The sequence below is a fragment of the Actinia tenebrosa genome, unplaced genomic scaffold (assembly GCF_029948245.1).
Source record: "Actinia tenebrosa isolate PJP-AT-01 unplaced genomic scaffold, QUT_ActTen_1.0 PGA_scaffold4__44_contigs__length_22323623, whole genome shotgun sequence".
Classification (NCBI taxonomy): domain Eukaryota; kingdom Metazoa; phylum Cnidaria; class Anthozoa; order Actiniaria; family Actiniidae; genus Actinia; species Actinia tenebrosa.
Genome location: NW_028292581.1, coordinates 20,539,673 through 20,562,345, shown reverse-complemented (window position 1 = coordinate 20,562,345; position 22,673 = coordinate 20,539,673). Strand labels below are relative to the sequence as shown.

The following is a 22,673-nucleotide window of genomic DNA, read 5'->3' as shown; positions in this document are numbered from 1 at the left end:
AATCGTACAAACCCCGTTGCCGGGGAGTCGTAGTGACCATCTAGAGACACACGGAAGAATTGGGAGTCTGGATGTCCGTAACGGTCGTAATATTCCTTACAATCTCCTAGACCTTTAAAGCTTGCAGGGTAACAGTGTTTCATATCCAAAGACACGTATTGGTCTTCGTCGTATTCCATGTTCCACAGACCACCGTGACCGTGTTCTACACAGGCTTTGGCTATGTCTCCAAACTCTTTTGGGGTAGGTTTCCATCCATTTCTTTTCTTTGCGGCTAAGAAGTCCAAGCTGCGACTGCTAAGGACCTCGTCAGAGAAGTCTTCCCCTAAGGTCTCACAGGCGCTTCGAATGCGCTGTTGTTCAATTTCGGGTCGATACAAAGTGCCGTCTTGCGTCATAAACTGACTTCCTTCTGAATCCATCAACCAAATGGAATTCTCATGGATTAACTCTGCCAATGGAGAATTCTTATAGACCTTCGTTTCCTTCTTTCTTGGGAACCGCAGTTCGCGCCAGGCGTGCCCATTGTGCTGGTAGATGACTATAGGCGCACCACGGCCCCCATATTTGTGTGTTCCGGAGTAAATAAAGCCGTCGGTGATATCTTTCACATGGATTCGCCTCTCCAGCGCCGTTTCTAACTTCTTGATGTTGTCTATCGACCCTCCGGTCCTATTAGTATCTTTTTCCCATTTCCTGATGGCTTCTCTTCTCTTTAAAGTCAGTTTACCGCCCCGAGAGGAGTCTTCAAAGAACTCTCTTACTAACTTCCCTACGCAATTACCGGGATGTCGCATCGGTTTCAACTTCTTAACGTCTGGCGTCTTTATCTTGTACGCACCGTAAATGACTACGGTAACAGGGTAAGCAACCTCGTAGAACAGCATGTCTATTCCTACCAATGCTCCCGGGCGTGTGTTTTCGTTTAAGACAAACAGGTCCTTCTTACCAGACGCCCTGATAGGATTGCGCCCCTTTTCTATCATCCACTCGCCGTCTAAATACTTTATGAACGTTAGCTCCAACCGGTAGTTACCTTCGGGTATTAAGTTAATTATTCTTTCAGCCCTTTCTTCTGTCATCGTCTCGTCCGTATCTCCCTCCATAAATGTTGTGAAGGCAAAGTCAGCATCCAGGCGATCCAACACCTGAGTTCGCAGTCGGCGCACAGTTTTATTTCGAATGCTTGTGATGGTGTCCATCTATATGTAAAGGATATCTTAACCTCCGTTTGCGATATCTTTGATTCCCAACACAGCAGCAATAAGGACTTGTCGCGCAGGTATTTCCCGCTGCCGGCGCCTTCCTTAAACCGCCTGTAAAACCCGTAAATCTTTGACATTGACCGCGAGTCCCCCTTACTGCTGCTGAAGTATTACGCAATGCATTTACTACTATTTTTGCAACAACAGCAAATTGAACGACTTTAAATCGAAGTACAATCTTTTAAATAATAAATTTATAATCAAATTATTATCTCTTTCAGTGTGCCAGATTCAGAAAAGCAAAAGGTCCAGCTACACAACCACATAACAAAACTGCCCAGTGGTTCTGAGACAAACTCGCGTCTGACAATGTTTCAAGGCACTCAAGATATATTAAATCAGTCTGGACCGGAGACGGGTGGCTTATCGCCATCAGAAAAACGGTTAAGAAATCTAAAGAAAAAGCTTCAACAGATACATACTTTAAAAGAGAAACAATTGAAGGGAGAGAAGCTAGAGAATACACAGGTATTGTGTAATAATAGTTATTTCAAAAAAGGTTGGCGAAGGTTATGTTCCTGCTTACTAAATTGAAAAAAGTATTTATTAATATCATGTTCATTTGTAGACTTGCTCCAAGTCTCGTTCGTGATTTTTTCCGTTGGCGAATCGTCGAATTCAAATTTCGGCATTTCGGGTTCCGACAGATTTCCGAAGGGAATGGCCGGGAAAAAAAAAATGAAAATTACCTTTGGAAATCTGTCGGAACCCGAAGTGCCGAAATTTGAATTCGACGACTCGCCAGCGGAAAAAAATAACGAGCGAGACTTGGAGCAGGTCTAGTTCATTTGTAAATAATGTAAGCACAGAAGAAATTATGCCGGAAAAAACATGCAGACAAAGTTTGGGAAAATTGCCCTATTTCACTATGACGTCACTGCTTGTTTATGTGGGGGAGAGTGGGGGATAGAATCGCCAAATCCAATAGAAAATTCAACAAAATTTGCTACTAGTGAAACAGTTTAATCTAAAATGGCCTGGTTTTCAGATATAATATGTGTTAATATGTACTAAAGAATATTCTGAGCGTTTGCTGGCTATTCTACTTCTCTTCGTGGGATTGATACGGGTTTTAGAACAATTTTCGGTGAATTTGCGTTGATTTGACCCCCTCCGACGACCATGATCCTTTGCGTTTAAACAATAGATTGTTTTGATGTGACGTCATAGTGAAATAGGCCAAATGTATGTTGTCAATTATGGAACTCCCTTACCAGCAGAAATTAAGCAATGTGACTCTACTGCTACTTTTAAAATTAAGCTAAAGACATTCCTATTTTAGAATCATATAACTAAGTTTACATCATTTGACTAATTATGGACACTATTGGATAATTATTAGTGCCTGGACACTATGGACAATTGTTATGGACACTATTTATCCCTTTATATATTCTTTTATATAGAAGCATTTTATTGATTTTTATGATACATAATTCTTTTATATATTTTTTATATTTTTATACTATAAAATGTATAAAGCATTGAGACTTTTGTAAATATGCGTTGTTAAGAATTATTATTATTATTATTATTATTATTATTATTATTGCGGCTTATTATTGCCTTCCCTTTAACCTACCTTGCATGGTAATTGTGCTAAAGAATATATTTTATTTATTCATAGATTGAAAAAGTTAAAGCAGAAGACTCGATCTTAGAAGAAATCAAGGAGTTAGAATCAATCTTGACAGGCACGTCATTATAGCGTCTTCTCTTTTCGCCATGGAAAACATACTCATTTCATTTTCATTCACAATCACAGACAGTTCGTATTGTACATGTATATGCACTCAATTGCAAAATCATTGTCAGATTCAAAAAACAAAGAAGATAGAAACTGAGATCCAAATGGTACATGGGAAGTACGCTAGATATCTAGTGATACAACTCGTGCAAGGTGGAGGCTTTCCACACATGTTAAATATCGACTGCGTATCTCAAATGAATATCAGATGACAAATATGATATTTACCAGAATATACCTTTCGATCTCAGATTGTATGTTATATGTTTTGAATAACAATTACAATGACAGTGGTTTTGCAATTGAGTGTAAAAAGGAAGCGATTGTAATATGCGTACGATCTTTTATAGATACTTTATAGCTTTGATAACAATGAACACTATCGTGGTAGATCATCGTAGTAATTAGAACTAGTGCACTGTATATGAATATTTAACTTGTGCTAATAAATAAACGAATATTGTACACGTGAAACTTTCTGTCACCCGCCTGAACTAACGAGAATAAACGAACAAGGACGCTTTAGACGATAAAACGTTTTTAATTTGAAATAAACAAAGACAACAAAAATGACGGTACAATATGGATGGATATGGGGATTAGGCCCTAAAAAGAGATCGAAGTCTATGATGAGACGAAGCAAGTTTCCACGTTTTGGTGAACCGTTAATAAAAGAGTACTTGCGGGTTTTTCTTTTTTCTTTCTTTTCCTTTCTTTCCTTTCTTGTACAATTTTTTTGCGTAATTCATGGATACATGTTGGAGGCTGGGGTAAGGTGTGAATGGGTTGTCAACAGCCCCTTTCCTTTATCCCATATAGTGACTGGGTCGACTTGGTCACTATTAAAAAAACGATTCCTTTTTCATTTCTTAGATAAACATCACGGAGAAATAAACAAATACGCATGTTTTTAAAAGACGTCTGTTACCGAATAGCGCGAGTCGATTTGAAATGCTTAAGATAAGAATAAGAAATGTCATATTCATGCATGACAGAAGGAGCTAGTAATTCCTGGCCAAGACATATCCGTTTAGTATCTGTGCCGTATGATACACATATATGTAATACGATACATATAATATTGGTTGGAATTACAGGTATTTTTTTTTAATACCAATATTGCGTTATTTACTCCAACATGTTCTTTATAGCCAGGGGGTCTGCAATGTCAAGAAGAGAACAATTAGTTCTGATATAAGATTAAAATCGGCAAATTGTGAGATTGGGAAGGCGTAACATTCTTTATTTCTTTCTTGCCCTGGTTTAGGTACTTAAATAATAATTAATAATAATAATAATTTATTAAATTTGTATAGCGCAAAACTCAATTGGGGTATTTTCATTTGCGCTGAAATAATAACTTTAATATTTAAAACGAGCATATTCCATTTGTATGTATGCTAACATGCGAGCAGATCATGATCATATAGTATTTATTAATCATACGGAGAACAACAGATCATTTAACTTTGGGCGGCTGTTTTTCTTCTTCAGACCAGGTCATGACCATTTTCTTTAACATAACTTTTTTTTTTTTACAGTGAGAAGACAAATCAGCATTTGTTTAACTCAAACTGCATTAACTCGTAAAATAGGCGCAGTCTAATTCAATTATTGATGTCGTCATATATGTAACAGTACTTACATTTTGTCAGACAGCGCGGTCCAATAAAGCCAAATGTACACGCGCAGACTCCTGGGCGAAGACATCGACCACCGTTGAAACAGTTTTCTTCACATAAAGCTAAAAATTGGTTGATTATTTGTAAGTTAATATGCACTAATTTTATTATTGAAGACATAGAACATATTTGATGGAAATGTCACTTGTTGACAAAAGCTGGATACTAAACAGAGCAATGACGAAGATTACGAGACTAGGACAAGTGGTTTGAGTATCATGCGTCATTGTTAGACTCAAAAATACGCACTCTTTCCTCTACAGACGTGCCAAAGACGAAAATTACCCCGCCGCTCTCTGTCTAAGAACCTCCTCGCAGCATTTTCGAGAGTAATTTGGAGACAAAATTATAACATTCTATTCCTATGATATCCCTTTGATTATTGTATCGTTCTCCAAATTCAGCTTTTCTGGGAATTACTGCGAAAGAAAACTTAAACTCTACTACACGAAAGGACTGCTCTTCTTATAAGTGGCTCATGATAAATGCTTGAAGTTATTGAAAGGTTTGACTAGAAGAGACAAGAATGACGATATAACATTGACATACCCTTTTCGCACATTTTCCCATAATATCCAGACGGACATGTACATTTGTTAGGGCTTACACACCGGCCGTTATTTAAACAGGGGAATAAACAAACTGGTTTTTCACATCTATTTCCCAGCCATTTAGTGTTGCAAAGGCAGACATTTGGCATGATGCACTTGCCACCATTGAGACACGACCTTTGACAGACGGGTACTTGACATCGAGCACCAATGTACCATCTTGGGCATCTGCACTTGTTATTAGTTAAGCACGTACCGCCATTCAAGCATGCAGGGGAACAAGGAGCTGAAATAAAAGGAGGTGGTCAGCCAGCTTATCTGAGAAAAATGTTAGCCAATCAGAATCGGAAAAAAAGGGAAAACTGGGTCGACATTTTCCTCTTGAAATTAGGGATTTTAAGGCCAACAAATGAAAAAAACCTCAGTTTTGTAGTGACGTCATTTCGACCATTATGGTCGAATCCTCAAGTCTCTAATACGCATAGTATATATATAACATCTTTATTACATCTAAAAGTAACGAGTATTATATGATCATTTGCTCACTAAGTAACGCCTGAACTTCGCTATTTTTAACGTATTGCTTCTGTCCTCGATTGAATTATTTTTCACTTGCCATTTATGGTTTAAAATGACCGTTTGACTTTTCCTTCTTTCTTCCCAAAAATAAAAACGAAGTTAGCTTTCAGATGACTCACCTATATTTATTTGACATCTCAGTCCAGCGAATCCTGGCAAACAAGAGCATATCCGAGGCCCAATACAAGTCCCACCGTTTAAACACTTGACTATACAGTTCATGCGTTGACAAAATCTGCCACTAAAACCATGTCTGCATTGACACCTGTTTGGGGCAATACATCTTCCTCCATTACGACAAGAAGGATTGCATATGTAGTCCAAGCACGATGTCCCACCGAAACCTTTCCGACATCGACAAATATCTGGTTTTATACAAGTTCCTCCATAAAAACAGCCATTGCTACAGAAGGGTTTCTTGCAACCCATACCATAGTATCCTAAAGGACACCTACACGTGTATGGAGCGATACACACCATACCACTGGGGCAATTAAATGGGCACATACTTAAACATTTGAGTCCGTTGCCTCGAAATCCAATAGGACAAGGTCCACATTTAAATCCTGGAGATGTAGCTTTGTTGTAGCATCTGACTGATGGAAAGCAAGGGTTTGGCTCACACATGTCTAGTTCTGGGAATGTAAATGTTAAGCAGTAATGATATAAAATAAACAGAATTAAAAACAAAGGGGATGTAGCTTGCACTAGTCTCTCCTCTCTGGAGCCACGGGTTCGATTCCTGAACTCGGCATTTCATATAAGAGAGTTACTGGATGTCTCTCTTGTTTTCTCGGGTTTTTTTCAACCAAACATCGAACGTAACCAACTACTCCAAGTTTATTTTACACAGTGGTTGACAGACAGCGCAATAAGTCTTTTCATAGTTTAAGAATCGATTCCACTGCGCATGCGATTTTATCCCGAATTCCTCACCTTCTTTTGTTTAAACCTTCTTTTGTTCTTAATTAAACAAAAGAAGGTGAGAAATTTGGGATAAAATCGCATGCGCAGTGGAATCGATTCTTAAACTATGAAAAGGCTTATAGCAGCGCTTGTTATTTACAGCACATACCAAATTACAACTTTAAAATTCATTTTGAAAGCTATAACCTACTTGTACACTGGAAGCCATTTCCCGTCATTCCTTGAGGACAGTTTCCACAAATGTGCTTCCCATCAGAAACCACGCACCGAACACCTGGAAAGCACGAAAGCATTTTACACCTCGAGCTGTTAACGTTTTTCTCCGCGTTTATCCTTACACAGTTTATACCATTTCCAGAATACATAGATGGACATGAACCACATTTGAAGTTTCCAAGAGTATTGATACAGGTCACATTATCGAAACAAGGACTGCGTAAACACTCGTCTATATCTTTTTCGCAGAATTTTCCAGTTATTCCTGGACGACATACACAAGTAAAAGTATTATTCTGTGAAGAGCATGAACCATACTGGCAAGGTTGAGATTGACAGGGGTCAATTATTTTTTCACAAAGCGAGCCAGTGTAAAGATGATTGCAGTTGCATGTAAATGACCCTACAAGTCCTATACAATGTCCATTCTTGCAGGGATTCGACTGACACATGTCAATCAAAGTCTCACATGTTCTTCCAGTGTACCCTTTGGTGCAGTTACATGTAAATGACCCCACGTGTCCAACACAATGTCCATTCTTGCAGGGATTCGACTGACACATGTCAATCAAAGTCTCACATGTTCTTCCAGTGTATCCTTCGGTGCAGTTGCATGTAAATGACCCCACGTGTCCTATACAATGTCCATTCTTGCAGGGATTTGTTTGACACATGTCAATCAAAGTCTCACATGTTCTTCCAGTGTATCCTTCGGTGCAGTTGCATATAAATGACCCTACAAGTCCTATACAATGTCCATTCTTGCAGGGATTCGACTGACACATGTCAATCAAAGACTCACAAGTTTTTCCAGTGTACCCTCTGTTACAGTTACAAAGATAGCTGTCGATCATATTAATGCATTTTCCGTGGATGCACAGCGTCGTAAGACAAAGATCCAATTTCTTTTCACAGAATTTACCAGAGTATCCCTTATTGCATAAGCATGTATAGTTCGCACCTTTTACTACACATTTTCCATGAATACACAGATTGCCCTTACAAACATCCATTTGAGTTTCACATAAAGGCCCTGTGTATCCAGTTTTACAATTGCAATAATATGGTGACCTGTTACTTGGAATATTGCTTCTTGGAATATTGCTATAGTTTGCTATGCATGCTCCATTCTTACAGGGATTTGTAAGACATGGATCTATCGGGGAATCACAGGCATCTCCAGTATATCCCTGTTGGCACACGCAAGAAAACGATGTTGAATTTTCAGAACATTTTCCATGGTGACAGGGATTCGACTGACAGAAAGTTGAACTTTTGTCGCAAATTGTTCCATAGAAGCCAGAAAAACACCGGCACTCAAAGGTATTATTTAAATTTACACACCTTCCATGGTGACAGGGGTTACTTTCACATGGATCTGCAAACAAAGTGCAATTTTTACCTTTGTAGCCTTTAAAACATTTACAATCGTAACCATTCCATAGTCGCGAACAGTGACCGTTAACACAAGGGCTGGGGACACAATACTCCTTTTTATGGCATCGGATCCCAATAAACCCTTTCTTACAAGTGCACTTGAATCCGTATCCAGTGTTGATACACAAACCATTAGCGCAAGGTTTAAACTTACAAAAATCAATAGGTATATTGCATAGCAACCCCTTATACCCAAATGCACATAGACAAGAAAAAGACGTTATCATATTCATGCAATTTCCATTAACACAAGGATTAGACTTACATTGATTGATGGTTTTGCTACAATTTAGACCTTCATATCCTGGTAGACAGTGGCATAAGTAACCACTTGGTATGTTGGTACAGTTTCCATGGATACATGGATTTGAGTGACAGTAATCAATCGTGATGTTGCAGGTGCTTCCAGTAAAGCCTTCCTCGCACAAGCACCTGAAACCACTCTTAGTCGAAGTACAATTTCCATTGGCACAAGGATTTGCTTCACAGTAATTGATGGTCTTGTTGCAGTATAAGCCTTCATAACCTGGGAAACAGTTGCACAGAAACCCACTTGGTATGTTGGTACAGTTTCCTTGATTGCATGGATTTGAGTGACAGTAGTTAATCGTCGTGTTACAGGTGCTTCCAGTAAAGCCTTTCTTGCATAAACACTTGAAGCTATTCTTAGTTGACGTACAGTTTCCATTAACACACGGATTATACGCACATTCAGAAACAGTTTCGTTACATGTTTTTCCTATAAATCCTTTAAAACATTGACATTCATATGTATCATTAATTGCTCGACACGACCCGTTAACACATGAATTAGATGCACAAAGATCATCGTGTATCTTGGTTGAACAATTAACTCCTATGTATCCAGTATGGCATCTACAGTAATAGCCATCGGGGAGAGTGTTGCAAGTGCCATAGATACATGGACTTGGACTACAGTAATCGATAGATTCATTGCAAGTTGAACCTTTATAACCAGCTCCACATACACAAGTAAATGTCTCATTATTCTTTTGACAAATTCCATGGTTACATGTGGTGAGTTCACAAGGATTAGAATCTTTTATATCACATTTGGTTCCTTTAAAACCAGTTAAACAATTACAAGTTACGCCATTTTTATTTTTGACACATGTTCCATTTGCGCACATTGAACGACATTTGTCTATTTCGGACTTGCAGAGCTTTCCTGAACACTCACATCTAAATCCTTTTTTCATCGCTGTGCATTTCCCTACCTTGTCCGTCGTATTTTTGGGTTCTGTATTTTGAATGCTCGTAGAATTCGTAGAAGTAAGGCCTTTAGTGTGAATATCTTTGTCTTTTATGGCAATCTCACTTTCACATAGGTGTCCAGTAAAACTGGAATCACAGTTACATTTAAATAAGTCTCCTATGACAATACATTTTCCATGCATACAGGGATTTGGCGAACATAAATAAATGCGTTCTTGGCAGAGATGTCCTGTGTAACCCTCAGGGCAAACGCATTTGAAACTATTATTATTTTCTGTGCATTTGCCACGTATACATGGATTGTTGGAACAACGTTTCTGTGCCTCTTCACAGTAGACACCAGAGTAACCTTCATCACAGAAACACTTGAAATGCTCCCCAACATTTACACAAGCTCCATGCCTACACGGACTGGATAGGCATGCGCTTAATGGCTGGTTGCAAAGAGGTCCTTTGAATCCTTTTTCACATTGGCAAACGAAGCCAGAACGATCACTGTTTTCGCGACAAGTTCCATGAATGCAGGGATTCGAAGTGCAAATAAAAACTTTTCTGTCACAATTTGCTCCAGTGTAACCTTCCTGACACAAACAACGTACTCCAAAGCTAGTATTGTGTATGCATACACCATTAATGCAGAGGTTGGGAAGACACGTTGATAACGGAGTATCACAAGCAATACCAGTATATCCAGGATTACATGAACATTGGAAGTCTGTCCCATTGGATGTTTCTATACAAGTACCATTTCTACAAGGGTTGGAATGACACGATGATAACGGAGTATCACAAGCAATACCAGTATATCCAGGATTACATGAACATTGGAAGTCTGTCCCATTGGATGTTTCTATACAAGTGCCATTTCTACAAGGGTTTTTAAAGCAAGGTGTCACTTGTGAGCTGCACTTGTTTCCTGTGTATCCAGGCAGGCAATTACAAGTGTACGAACTATTTTTCGTCTTCATACAAACACCATGATGACACTCTGTGCACCTACGTTTCTCATCACAATTCTTTCCACTGTATCCCTTATCGCACAAACACGCGTAAGTATTGTTGAAGTAATTAACACAAGTGCCGTGAATGCAAGAACCTTGCGAGCAGTTCCCTTCATTGCAGTTTGGTATCACTGTCCATGCATGATGACTTTGTTCTGGTTGACATTGATGACAAGGAGAAAAAGACAGCGCATCACCCTTTTTATAACATATCTTATTGATAAGGCAAGTCGTATTCTGTAACAAAGAATTTAAGTGTTGTTAGGGCATTTCATTTATCTTATCTATGGTAAAAGTGAAGCATCTTTTTTTTTTTAAATTAGGAGTTCCTTCAGTTGAAGTTAGCTCATAATTGTCAACGATGAGCCATCCCTCCCATCAGTGTTGAAGGGTTTTGATTTAAGATTCTAAGATATATTTATATGGGATAAGCAGATGTCGAGTCTAGTGGCACTCTTAACTAACTAAGCTTAACACTATACAAACGAAGCTTAGCAACGAATAAATAAAGCCTTGTCTTTCAAAAGTTAGGAAAAAATTAGAAAGAGCTCACCCTCGTTAACTCTAATTTTAAAAACAATACAAAACTGTTGGAGAACTCTTACTAACCTTAATGAAGCATATTCGGTTTTCAGCTTTACATTCAATGCAGGCTCCATCGTAAACAATAAAACTGGTAGGTTTACTCCACAAGCGACCGTCATTTGATACTCGCACTTGGTAGCCCCTCAGGGCTTGGTATTTGTCCTCCATACTTCTAAGAATACTAGGAATGGAACAAAACACTCCACGGTAACTTTGGAAGGAGGCCTTTGAGAGAAATGTCTCCTTTTGAAATCCAGCTCTTCTGGTGTTTCTAAACTTAACAAAAAGAAGCAAGAGGACTTATCTGTAGTTGTTTACACTGAGAATCTAGAGAGCAACCAATGACAACTTATAAATATTAAATAGGCGCTTTTCAGGATTGCATTATCTTGCTGCCACTACTAGAAATGCTTATTGCCTGGTGAGAAAAGCAAGTAGTTTAAGTATATGATGCCAACCTACGGCCAATATTCAATTCCACCAGGACCTTATGTCTGATAAGATTCATACTTACTGTCATAGCGCGAAAGGAACATTCGAGTTTCCCTTCATTATAGAATCCTTTCCCGGAAACCAGAAATCTGGAGCAGAAAAAATGCCTAGAATCGCAACTCCTTTTGTGATGATCGTTAAATACTTCTGGGGGTTTCTTGAGAGGTATGGAACAGTCTTCTGCAGCGGACCCTGAAGAAAACCAAAGACACCTAATTTGAGGTATGTTTACATATATAACATATTAGATTAATCAGTATAAGTATTTGAGTTTTTTTTTTTTTTTTCTTTTCTTTTCTTTTTTTGAGACTTTCAAGAGAGATCGAATTAGGCAAATACTTTTAAAGTATTTGACTTGTTGAGTTTAGTCTTGCTGCATTCCTAAGAAAGTACTTGCAAAATGCGACGTGTACAACCAATACAATCAATACAAAAGATAAATTTAATATATATATATATATGTATATTGGCATATAGTTTAACCAAAACAAAAATTACGAGAATTTGTAACATATTTCACTTCTCGTAATTTTGTTTTTTCAAGAAAAACTAGCAGTTACCTTGTTCACACACACATGTTCCCTTTTGACATCTACCATGGCCACTGCATTGATTAGGACAAAAGGCTTCAAGAATACGGGATGGAGGGGAAGGCATCCCATAGTTATTCATTTGCCACTGACTGGCATTTTTGATAACTGCTTCTTCGCAGATGTTTTCCATGACGTTGAGAGAGGCTTGACCAAAAGAGGAAACCCCTGTATTCTAAGTTAAGGTTAATAAACTTGGAGTCACAATGGCGTACCAATAGTTATCGAATTTTCTTTGGAATATTTTGCCTACTGTTTTGCAATTCATTTCTTGACGCAGAAAATCAATCGAGTCATACGACTTTGAATTAACCACAGCGGTCATGTTGATTGTGATAGCGCCGTCTCTCTCGTTTTTCACTGAAAGACGGTGAACTCAAAGCCCGCTGTGATTGGTCCAAAATATTTGGCGAACTCAGTACCATGGCATTGCCTTGTGCCGTGCCATTTTAGTTTCTAATTTATCAGGCGAAATAAAGACTTCCGCTACATCTTAAAGATAGTATACTAAGCGTGTAGGAAAGATTTTTTACGTACCTTTATATCTTGAAAACAAATAGTCAAGAGCATCTCCATGACAGGCTTTCCTATGATTTTCCCACAAACATTGAATAAGACTGTTAGTTCTATGTTCCTCTTACAAAAACTTGTGATTGAAAGATAATCTATGAATGAAATGTCTTGGGAATACTTTCTTTCCATTCTGTGGTGAGTCGTTCTGCTATGTGAGAAGTATGCTAGATCATAGATTTGTATAGGCATGCGCAATTGTGACCTCTGGAGTGCCTGTTGACTTAGAATCCTCGTTGTTATTGGCCATTCAAAAGTCAGACTAGGTCGTTTGATGTGGCTTTTTTCCTGGCAGGTTGAAATACAGTTCATAGTGTTTTCATCACAGCTACTCTTTCCCTCCATGACTTTGCTTATACTACAATAACACGATGTCGAAGGAGAACCAACTTTTGGTATGTCCATTGATTCGGGGATATATTCAAATAAACTCTCCTTATACTCAATTCTGAAAGAAAAAATGAAACCAGAAATGGTTGAAGATAAGATGAAGAACTTTTGCCGGACCACAAAAGGGACACCGTAACACTCCAACGTTTACCAAAAATCAAAGGTGTAATAGTGGCGATCGCAATCAGTTACTCTGTAAGAGAGATCTAGTATTAATCGATTTACCTCCAAGCAGCAGTTTCATTTCTTGGTAACTCATTAGGAAATTGCTTTCTTTTGTTGCTGCTGATATCTGGAGTGATCACTGCGCATAGTCCTGCAGCTCGTCTATAGTCTTGTCCAGGTGATTGCACATAAATGTTGATGCCCCACTCGAAAACATCAACACGTACATTGGAACCCGATGGAAAGTAAATCTGTAAAACAAATCCAAAACAGTTAATATAAACATGGCCTTGAACATGGGTGTTAAAAGTGTCCCTGTTTGCCCGTGGTCGAAGTACAGTGTCTTAATGGTGTCAATAGACCTCTCGCAAAGTTTCGGAATGCAGCTCAATTTGGACAAGATAAGAATAGGTTTTCCAGTTCTCAGGAGAAAAAAATTTGGTTTTGGCCTCCAAATCGAACTCTTTTGATGTCACATGCAAGGGGCTTATAGAATCATTATTTTCTTTAGCTATTTTCGTCATGATAAATAAGCTTTTTATGGTAATAGAGAATGCAACATGCAAGCATCCGGCCGTTTAATTGCATAAATTGCAGCAAAAAGCGGAAAATCGCACATCATTAATTAATTCATTTTGCCAAATTCAATTACAGCTTTCATTTTAATTCTACCAAGTTAAATTACCGCTATTGTAAAAGATGACTGAACAGTGTAGAGATGACTGTTCAAAATAAATGATACTTACAGTAAAGCGTTTTCCATGGTTGGCTTCTGTAATTTCAATTCCTTCTCTTAACGGTAGAAAAGAACGTACATGCATATGCAAAGTGCTTTCCATGAACTCGCCATCACACATATCCATGACAACCACGTCATTCAATTCACGTATTGCAACTCCACAAGTACAGAATAATGGCTTTTCTTGTGACGTGTTGCAAAGCCACATTTGGACATGAACCTGTTAAAGGATAACGGTGTTGACACATATGAATTCATCTGTAATGTAAAATATGCATTAAACAACTCGAGCTCTTAGAGCGTGTTCACATCTGGTTTCTCAACACGATGCACGAAGGTAGATTTCTTGCTTGGCACTAAAGTGAACGCTTTTAGTTACCTCGAATTTGCGGTCAAGACTATTGTAGAGAACAAAAGGTCCAGAATCAGAAAGATGGTAAAACCTGGAAAATGAAAAAGCTTTGATAAAAAGATGGGAACCAACAAACAACATTTGAAATCGAACAACAATAACTGGGGAAGAATGGGTGCCTCGCGTTGCTAATGTGCCACAAGTGTCTGCAAATAAATCTAATCGATTCCTGGAAAGCTGGTTCTGCCGTCTGCTTCGAAATCTATTTTTCCTTTTTTGACAAAAATAAGATACCAAGAGAAACTGGAACGCGGAGGGCGACAGGTTTGGCAGTTATAGGTTAATTAATTTTTATTGAGTTTAATAATATTTGATTATTTTTTATTAATATTTTATTAATAGAATCAGCTGTGAAATCATTAAGCAGTTTAAGGCAAAAAAGAAAAGAAAAATACATAATATGATAATGATAAACTAAGTAGAAACAAAACTCACTTGCCATTAAGTGTTTTTAAGTACGAATTGGAAAACATCTGGCATCTTGAAGTTGGAAGATCTTGACTCAGGACCTGAAAAAAATCAAGCTCATGAAAACAATTAAATAAAGTACTGTCGTTTGTTTAAACGAGAAACGAGTAAGGGTGATTTGTGTTTACTACTATGTATTAAAGTTAACTATTATTTCAAGGGCGAAGGGAAATCGTTCCAAGGCGTTTTCGTTGCTTGAAAAACAAGTTGCTTGAGAAACAAGTGGTCTCTGCTCGTAAAACAATTCTCGCAATTATGCAAGCTCAGCTGTTTTAGAAATAAGACGACAATATCTATAAAAAGATATTACATATTATCCAAATCGTGTTGAGTTTGAGTTCATTTATATGAATATTCTTCCATGTCTTTGGTTAATAAAGGTATCGGACAGACAGGTGGCATGACGAGAGCTGCCTAGTCCCGCCACAGAGTGGCATGGGTTCGAGCAGCAGAACCCGTCACCAAAATTCAAGTAAAGCTTTAAATAGGCAGGATTCCGTACTCAGAGCAGTGAAATATATGAGATGAAATATTTCTGGTGTATCACACAGCCTTTCTCAGTCAGGATGTGTCCACACGACTCAAGCCACATTCCTTTGGGTAAAGTTGATTATGGCTTCCTTCCTGTGCTCCTAGTGTTTTATTCCTGTTCCTACTTTCTTCTTCCCCGGTATTCGCAAAAATCGAATCTAAATTCCACTTGGGTCGAAATAGTCCTGAACCTCTGATAGACGACGCAATTAATATGAACATTACAATACTTACGAACACATCAGGCGGGTCATGTAGCTGCCACACAGAAACTTTTCCTTCAACCGGAGCTGTAATGATTCGAAAGCTACGATCACCGTCTCTCATGAAGTCAGATATAGCTTTAACTTGAACAACGTGTCTTCCACAGTGTCCATCCTGACATGGAATGGAAGGGAAGACCACCTCACACGAGGAAAGAACGATATCATTCATGTTTCCCAATGGATCATCTGGTGTTACATCTGAAGAAGTGAAAAGCTAGGTTACCCGTTCAATACGCCTAATAGGGACCTTAAGCTGCAGGACGGCAACGTAGTCGACAACGTCGGCGAAATTGAGGCGCTTCAACCTTCTATTGTATTATTATTTCGTGTTTACCTAGGATCGTACTCAATAAGCATCCCGTTTTAGAGTGAAATGACGTCTGTTGGGAGGGCTTTACTTATAACGAAAATCAGCAAAGATAAGCTTTTGGCGTAGCCGTTCTCTTTATTACGTAAAAATAGGACATTTCATGTCTTACTTTCAGCATAAGGCGGCAATGTTTCACACAGTATTTCGTACATTCCAACGAGTATCTATTGAATATCTCAATTAGTGCTATTTTACGGTTGCCGTCGTCGTCGTCGTTGCCGTCCTGCAGCTTAAGGTCCCTAATATCTACCGGTGAGAACAGGCACTGTACTTACCAACAGGAAGTGCGTATAGAGGTATTCGTAGAGAACAGTTCGAATAGTCATCAGGACACACAACAGGAACAGTCGTAGTAAAAGTTAATTCCCATTCCTTTTGATCTTCTTGGATTATAAGATAATTAGGCTCTACCTGATTGATTGATAAATAAAATAATCTTTCAACGCTGTAAGTCCAACGGGTCGGGTCGCTGGTTCGAGCCGTGCGGTCGCCACATGAGAATTGAATTTGTTTGATGTGTTGTTCTCTCCTATGCTACGAGGGTTTCTCCGGGTTCTCCAGTTTCCTCCCTCCGTAAAAATCAACATGTGAGTTGAACGTTGTATGCATAGAATATTGTGCGTCAGTGTCAGTGCGTGTGAGCGATAAGTGTCCCCAATTAGTGCGAAAGCGCTAAAACGATTAGACACTAATAGAATGAAATAAAATAAATTAAATTTAAAAAAATATATTTAAAAATGTAAATTTAGCTCACGCTAGTTTTTAGCTAGTTATCTCTTAAAAATGTAAATTGTTTTATTACTTATAAAAAATGGGGGAACACCGAGTGGCGTGCGTCGCTGATCGCGAGCTATGAGGCATTGGGTCGCGAGATCGATGCTCGAAGGCGCCAAAGCAAAGGAAAAAGCACACCCTAAGCGAAGGCGCTAGCGAAGCCTATCCTCGTCGATCCGCTCGCATCGCCCTCCAAAGGAGCTGAACCTACTCCATCGCCTACTCCATCTCGACCCGACTCAGCTAACTCGGCACATACAGCTCAGCTAGCCTATCCCTCAATCGAATTCACCTCATCCACGATCGCATCCAGCTTGGCTAATCTATCCTTTAATTAAAATTCATATTTTTATGATATTTTCGATCAAGCATTGATCTTTTCAATCAAGCGATGAAATAAAGCTATTAGTGTAAGTAGTCCAGGCGCGGTGGAATGGATCACGATGGCGTGTCAAAATATTTTATTCTAGTTCTCTTCTAGTCTCGCTAGCTCATTGAGAAAGTATTTTTCAGTTTAGCTGAAAGTTTTTTATTACGGTAAGAACGTACCTTGATTCCGATGTAGAATTCTTCACTTGATTTACCTGGACTGATGAACCGAGGGGTTTCCGTGTAAAATGCGCTGACTTCACAAGACACCTGAAGACAAAAGTATAGGTGTATCACGGTGATATTCTACACGCTGATTGGCTACAAGCTGCATAATTCAAGATGGCGGCCGCTTATGCACATGAAATGTTGCGTGACAAGTTGGACGAGTGATGAAAAACGAGCAACAAATCTACGTTGATCTACGTTCTAATTTTCGCAACAAGTTTTCCCAACCTGCAACAAAAGATTTTGTTGCGTGACAAGCTGGATAGATAGGGTGTAAAACAATCAACATTGTTTTCGAACTTGCACCGCAACAATATTGCGCGACAAGTTGGACGTTTTTGTGTCTCGTATTTCAGCGCCTTAAGCAAATCACGCAACTATTTTGGGGTGGTTTCGGAGGGAGGTGGAGTGGGGGACTGTTGTTTACCTACCGTATCGCCCATGTTAAAGTCTGCATTATCATAATCGATAACCACGTGACTCTCAGTTGTCTTCTGTCGTAGTAAGACTAATCGTCCGGAGTTTCCACCAATAAAATGCATCACCTTGAACCACGTGACAATGAACTGAATAGGATATTGCCCTGTGTCTTCCACTTCAAAGGTACACTTCAAATTGACAGACGAGCTGGCTTTGAGTTTGTCTGAGGGAATGACTGGTGTGATAGATGGTAGTGTAGCGAGGGTTGGATATGCTCCGCGTACTAAATAAAAAGATTAAGATGAAGGAAATAAGTGACATGTATTGCATCACATGCATTTACTTTTGGACATGAAACACGGCCATAATAAATTAACAGACCGCTTTGCAGTACGTCGGAATGCACCACAATTTGGAGGACATAACAATACGTTTCCAATTCTCATGAGAAGGAAATTCTTTCGTTTTGTCCTCCAGGTCAAGCTACATTGACGTCACATGCAAGGTGTCTACAGGCAAAATGCCCTTCTTCACATAAATTTGTATTCGGATATGAGCGTCATACTAATCATTTCAAACCAACTAACCAATGATATACGAATTGATAATGTGACTCGTACCTTTGCAGTTGGGAGCATATCCTATCTTGAACGGCCCACAAGGAATACGAACTCCTGAAATAGGGATACGTGGTCAACATATCATTGATAGAATAAGATCATATACGTTAAGGCCCTCGTCAAATAATACATGATCTAGGGTACTATATGGTAATGACGTCATCAGCAGGATATCACAAGTACTTTATTAGAGCTATCATTTTCTTTCATCAGATTTAATGGAATAACTACACAGATAAGTCACGTGACCACCACAGAGACTCACACCACGTGGTTACCTGTTGCGCAATAGCTGACATGACATTCATCTGTTTCTTTCAAATGATAAACCAGGAATTCTCCACAGTGAGTGACATTGACAGGCATCTCCCACAAGCAGCAGATGCGGTTGTTTCCAGATGTCTTCCATGCCACGCACACTGTCCCTGACTTATCTTGACCGAACTCTGGCTTTGATGCAGGCTTCATCCAGATTTGAAACTGTGTTCCACACGTGTTTACAGGTGGGCATTCTGTAGGCAGCTCAGCAGGAAGTCCTTCTAACTCTAGTTTATACCAGGATCTGGACAGACGATTGTCGCACAAGGGATTGGTAGGGTCTAATGTGTTGATTACGTTACGCATTGGGTTATCGATTACCTTGTATCCAGACGGCTTACATTGTGGCTTATCTGGGTGGAAATTGAATCAGAACACTAATAAATACCAAGAAATACCAAGTACCAACGCTAATGAATTCCAAGTTTAATACTTGTTTCTGATTGGTTGATTGACAGTTATTTTTTTCTTAATCCGTACGCGCGTTAGCGTTACTAGCAATTTGGTATCTGTTTACTTCGATTCAGAAACGCGTATTTTATGTAGATGTGTTATCAAAAGGAAATACCACCTTAATTCTCGAATAATTCGTGGTATTAAGCTACATTTCTTCAAATGCGAGCTGTATTTTTCGTTAATTCTTCTCGGACGGTGGTATTTCCTATACAAATTAACTACGTTACGCATTCAGTTATCAATGACCTTGCATCCAGACGGCTCAATTACACAGTGGCTTATCAAGAGGGGCTGGGCGAGGGACTGAATCAAATTCCTGTTCCCTGTAGATCAGTACATGGCTAGATGCTTCACTTTGACGCCTTTTCACATATTAACTTGGTAAGTTAGGGAAGGTCAACTGATATTTGAGAAATATAACTGACGAGTTCGAATCTGAAATTGATCTGTTGCTCGCTCTCGTGTGTTAAGGTGGGAACTAGTGTGTGATTAACTTATTGGTTAATCCATCAATAGTTTATTTGCACCAAGGTAAAATTATTGTAATTACCTACTACGTTTTTAAAATGCATACGATATCTCAGAAAACGACGAGAATGTATACTTTATTTTTTTTTAGTTTGAGTTCGGTTAAAAAGAATAACACAGATTATCCCCCCCCCCCCCCCCCCCACTTAGCAAAGACAGTGCCACACAAAAAACTCACGCTATAACATAATTGATAAAATACCATAATAACATGCGTTGCGATAACCTAGGTACTCCATGACCCTGGAAAACACTATTTCCTTTCTTCACCTCATTCAAACACCGTTATGTACAAAGTGCATCCAGGTGCTATATAGATTAGCAAAGATAAGTGATTTTGGACGGGCATAAACCTTGAATACGAACACATCCCGTGGTCCTATCTCAACAGAACTTCTAAATATATCCGAAAAAAAAATGCTTACTTAACTACTCGTATTTTAAAACTTTATTTCAAATACCTTAACATTACCAAGTCTCCCCCGCAAACCGCCGTTCTTAGTGTATGCGGGGGAGACTAAACGTTATTAGACTGAGTAGGAATATTAAAATAACGGCATATTTTTCTTGTGTTTATTATCATATGTTAAAAGAATGGAGTAAGGCGATACTCAATCAGGTTAGATCAACATAGGCGTCCCTTAGCACCGTCGGACTGCAAGAAAGTATTCGCGTGAGATTGCTTCGCGTGAAACTGCTTCGCGTTGATTGTCGAACCGGTAAAAATTAAAAAAAGACTAATTTATCGCATGCTGGGCAGGCCTACTAGTTAGGTGTAATCTTGTTTGACTCTAGCTAGTTAACAACACGCAAAATGTCTTCTTATGATTCTTTTTTGTCCTTCTTCCTCCATCTCCATCCATCCATTTTCCATTTTCCATCGGTAAATTGGTCATTTTCCAGCTCAAAAATATTTACTTACTTTGATACTTACGTGATTTTGAAAGGGTGTGTCAGAAATATATATCAGGTCATTCCATTATCATAACGATATCCATCTGACGTCGGGTTAATCTCTTGCATTTGTCTCGCTAGACATTTTACCAACGCATCATCCAATTACCGTCGTCAGTATCATGAATATCTGTACATCAGCTGTGATGCGGTCAGTAATAAAGACTAAAAGAAAACAGATCTCGCATATCACGCTGAAATAACACTAGAAACATCGATACAAGAGCGCGCATACATATGCTATACTACCAAAACAAGTCGGATGACATCGACAGTGAAGCATATGTTAGATAATGAGTTTTATGTTTAAATATAAAATATATGCCTGCACAAGGGATGGGTGGGTCTGCTGTACAAGCTATACTTTAAATATGTAACAAAAGATTTCCAGCTGTATAGTGAATCATAGATAAGCTAATCATTGCGGCAAATTGATTTGTTAACGAGTATTTCGGTTGTACCTAATGTTTAGAACTGTCGAATGTAAAACGTAAAGAAAAAAGATCGAATGTTCGCTTGTGATTAACTGCGGTTATTTGCGACACTCGATGGCTGACCAGCTAGTGAGATATGGACAGAGAGAAATAGTTCAGAATCATTGACAAAACTATGGTATAAAACAAAATTGGATTTGACCTGATTTGATTAGATAAATTGGAAAAGGATCGATCAACAAGAATGGAACATCGATAAGCTTCTAAAACTGTTGCATTTCATAAAAATATCTAGAAGACTCTAGTCCAACACGTGAACTGACCAGAAAACCCACAGAATTGTGATTCCATAATGTTTAGCTGGTATGAAATTAGAATATATCTAATGCACAGTGAATGATTAAGTTATTGTCTAAAGGATTCAATAACCCAGGTGAATGAGTGATTCCATGTAAGCTTACCTGTGATCTTAATACGATTAATTAGCCATTGTAGAATATCGGAGCCTAATCTAGTATACACAGCTTGCTTCTTGTCAAGTGCACAGCTTCGTCCCCAAGAAAATACCCCAAGAAGCTTGGAAATATTTTTGTCTTGAGCAACTAATGGGCTTCCACCATCAACACTGCAGGCTAGGCCCTCTGAGCATATCATGTTCGAGGTCACCACTCCGTTGTAGTTTGTCGTGTCGTTACAGATATTTGTGAATGTTAGTGATACAAGATCAGAATGTAGAACCGGGAAGGGGTTCCTGGTACCTGATTTGTGCCCCCATCCCGTCACTGTCAGCGTCCCATAGTACCGGTCATAATTGGTGTCATTCAAGTCGGGTAAAACAAGCCCGCGTGACATCATGTTTGTCTTGCTTACTTTCGACAAGATCGGCTCTCTTACTAAAAACAAGATGGCCAAATCACCATCTAAGGTCTTGTCATTGAATTTAGGGTAGATGATGACCTCAAGAACAGGAATCATATCTTCTCCGGCACTTTGAACATCTGCATGGTGGTTACCGATTCGTACTAAGAGGGGTGTCTCAAGGTTGGCGAATCCATCATCGCTTCGAACTCTCATTACTCGGAATTTAGGCAGTGAATCTTGTTCTGAGTCCTGCGAAAAACACGAGGCGGCTGTAACAACCCAACGTCCATGAACCAACGCACCACTACAGCGTACAGTTGGTATAAACACATGCCATGGTGCTTGGTTTTCCTTGACTGGAAGACTTGGTCGATTGAGATAACGCTTAATAATTCTTGCGATTGGTTTGGAGTTAACACACTCGACCCTTCCATGTATTATCAGGTGAGCAGGGAAGATTAACAACACAAGGAGAAGTGGTATAGATGTCAT

At 38.9% G+C, this 22,673-nt stretch overlaps 2 protein-coding genes across 3 annotated transcripts in view; one reads left to right on the top strand and one right to left on the bottom strand.

Annotated features, from left to right (window-relative positions):
• LOC116287370 (uncharacterized) overlaps window positions 1-3,547 on the top strand; it is a 27,114-nt gene extending 23,567 nt beyond the window's left edge. For both annotated transcript variants that reach the window (XM_031694044.2, XM_089037022.1), the window contains 2 exons: window positions 1,487-1,733; window positions 2,893-3,547. In XM_031694044.2, coding sequence (XP_031549904.1) covers window positions 1,487-1,733; window positions 2,893-2,973 — 328 coding nt within the window. In that variant the 3' untranslated portion in view covers window positions 2,974-3,547. The remainder of the gene's footprint in view (window positions 1-1,486; window positions 1,734-2,892) is intronic.
• LOC116287435 (uncharacterized) lies at window positions 3,540-22,673 on the bottom strand. Its single transcript, XM_089036874.1, has 20 exons — window positions 21,782-22,673; window positions 18,909-19,301; window positions 18,631-18,684; window positions 18,022-18,293; window positions 17,543-17,632; window positions 16,495-16,630; window positions 15,818-16,047; window positions 15,020-15,093; window positions 14,552-14,615; window positions 14,180-14,392; window positions 13,494-13,684; window positions 12,846-13,326; window positions 12,279-12,483; window positions 11,685-11,910; window positions 11,251-11,497; window positions 6,942-10,878; window positions 5,944-6,459; window positions 5,244-5,531; window positions 4,658-4,756; window positions 3,540-4,172 (listed from the first exon to the last, which is right to left on the bottom strand). The coding sequence occupies exons 1-20, from the start codon at window positions 22,671-22,673 to the stop codon at window positions 4,141-4,143; spliced, it is 8,640 nt and encodes a 2,879-aa protein (XP_088893000.1). The 3' UTR covers window positions 3,540-4,140.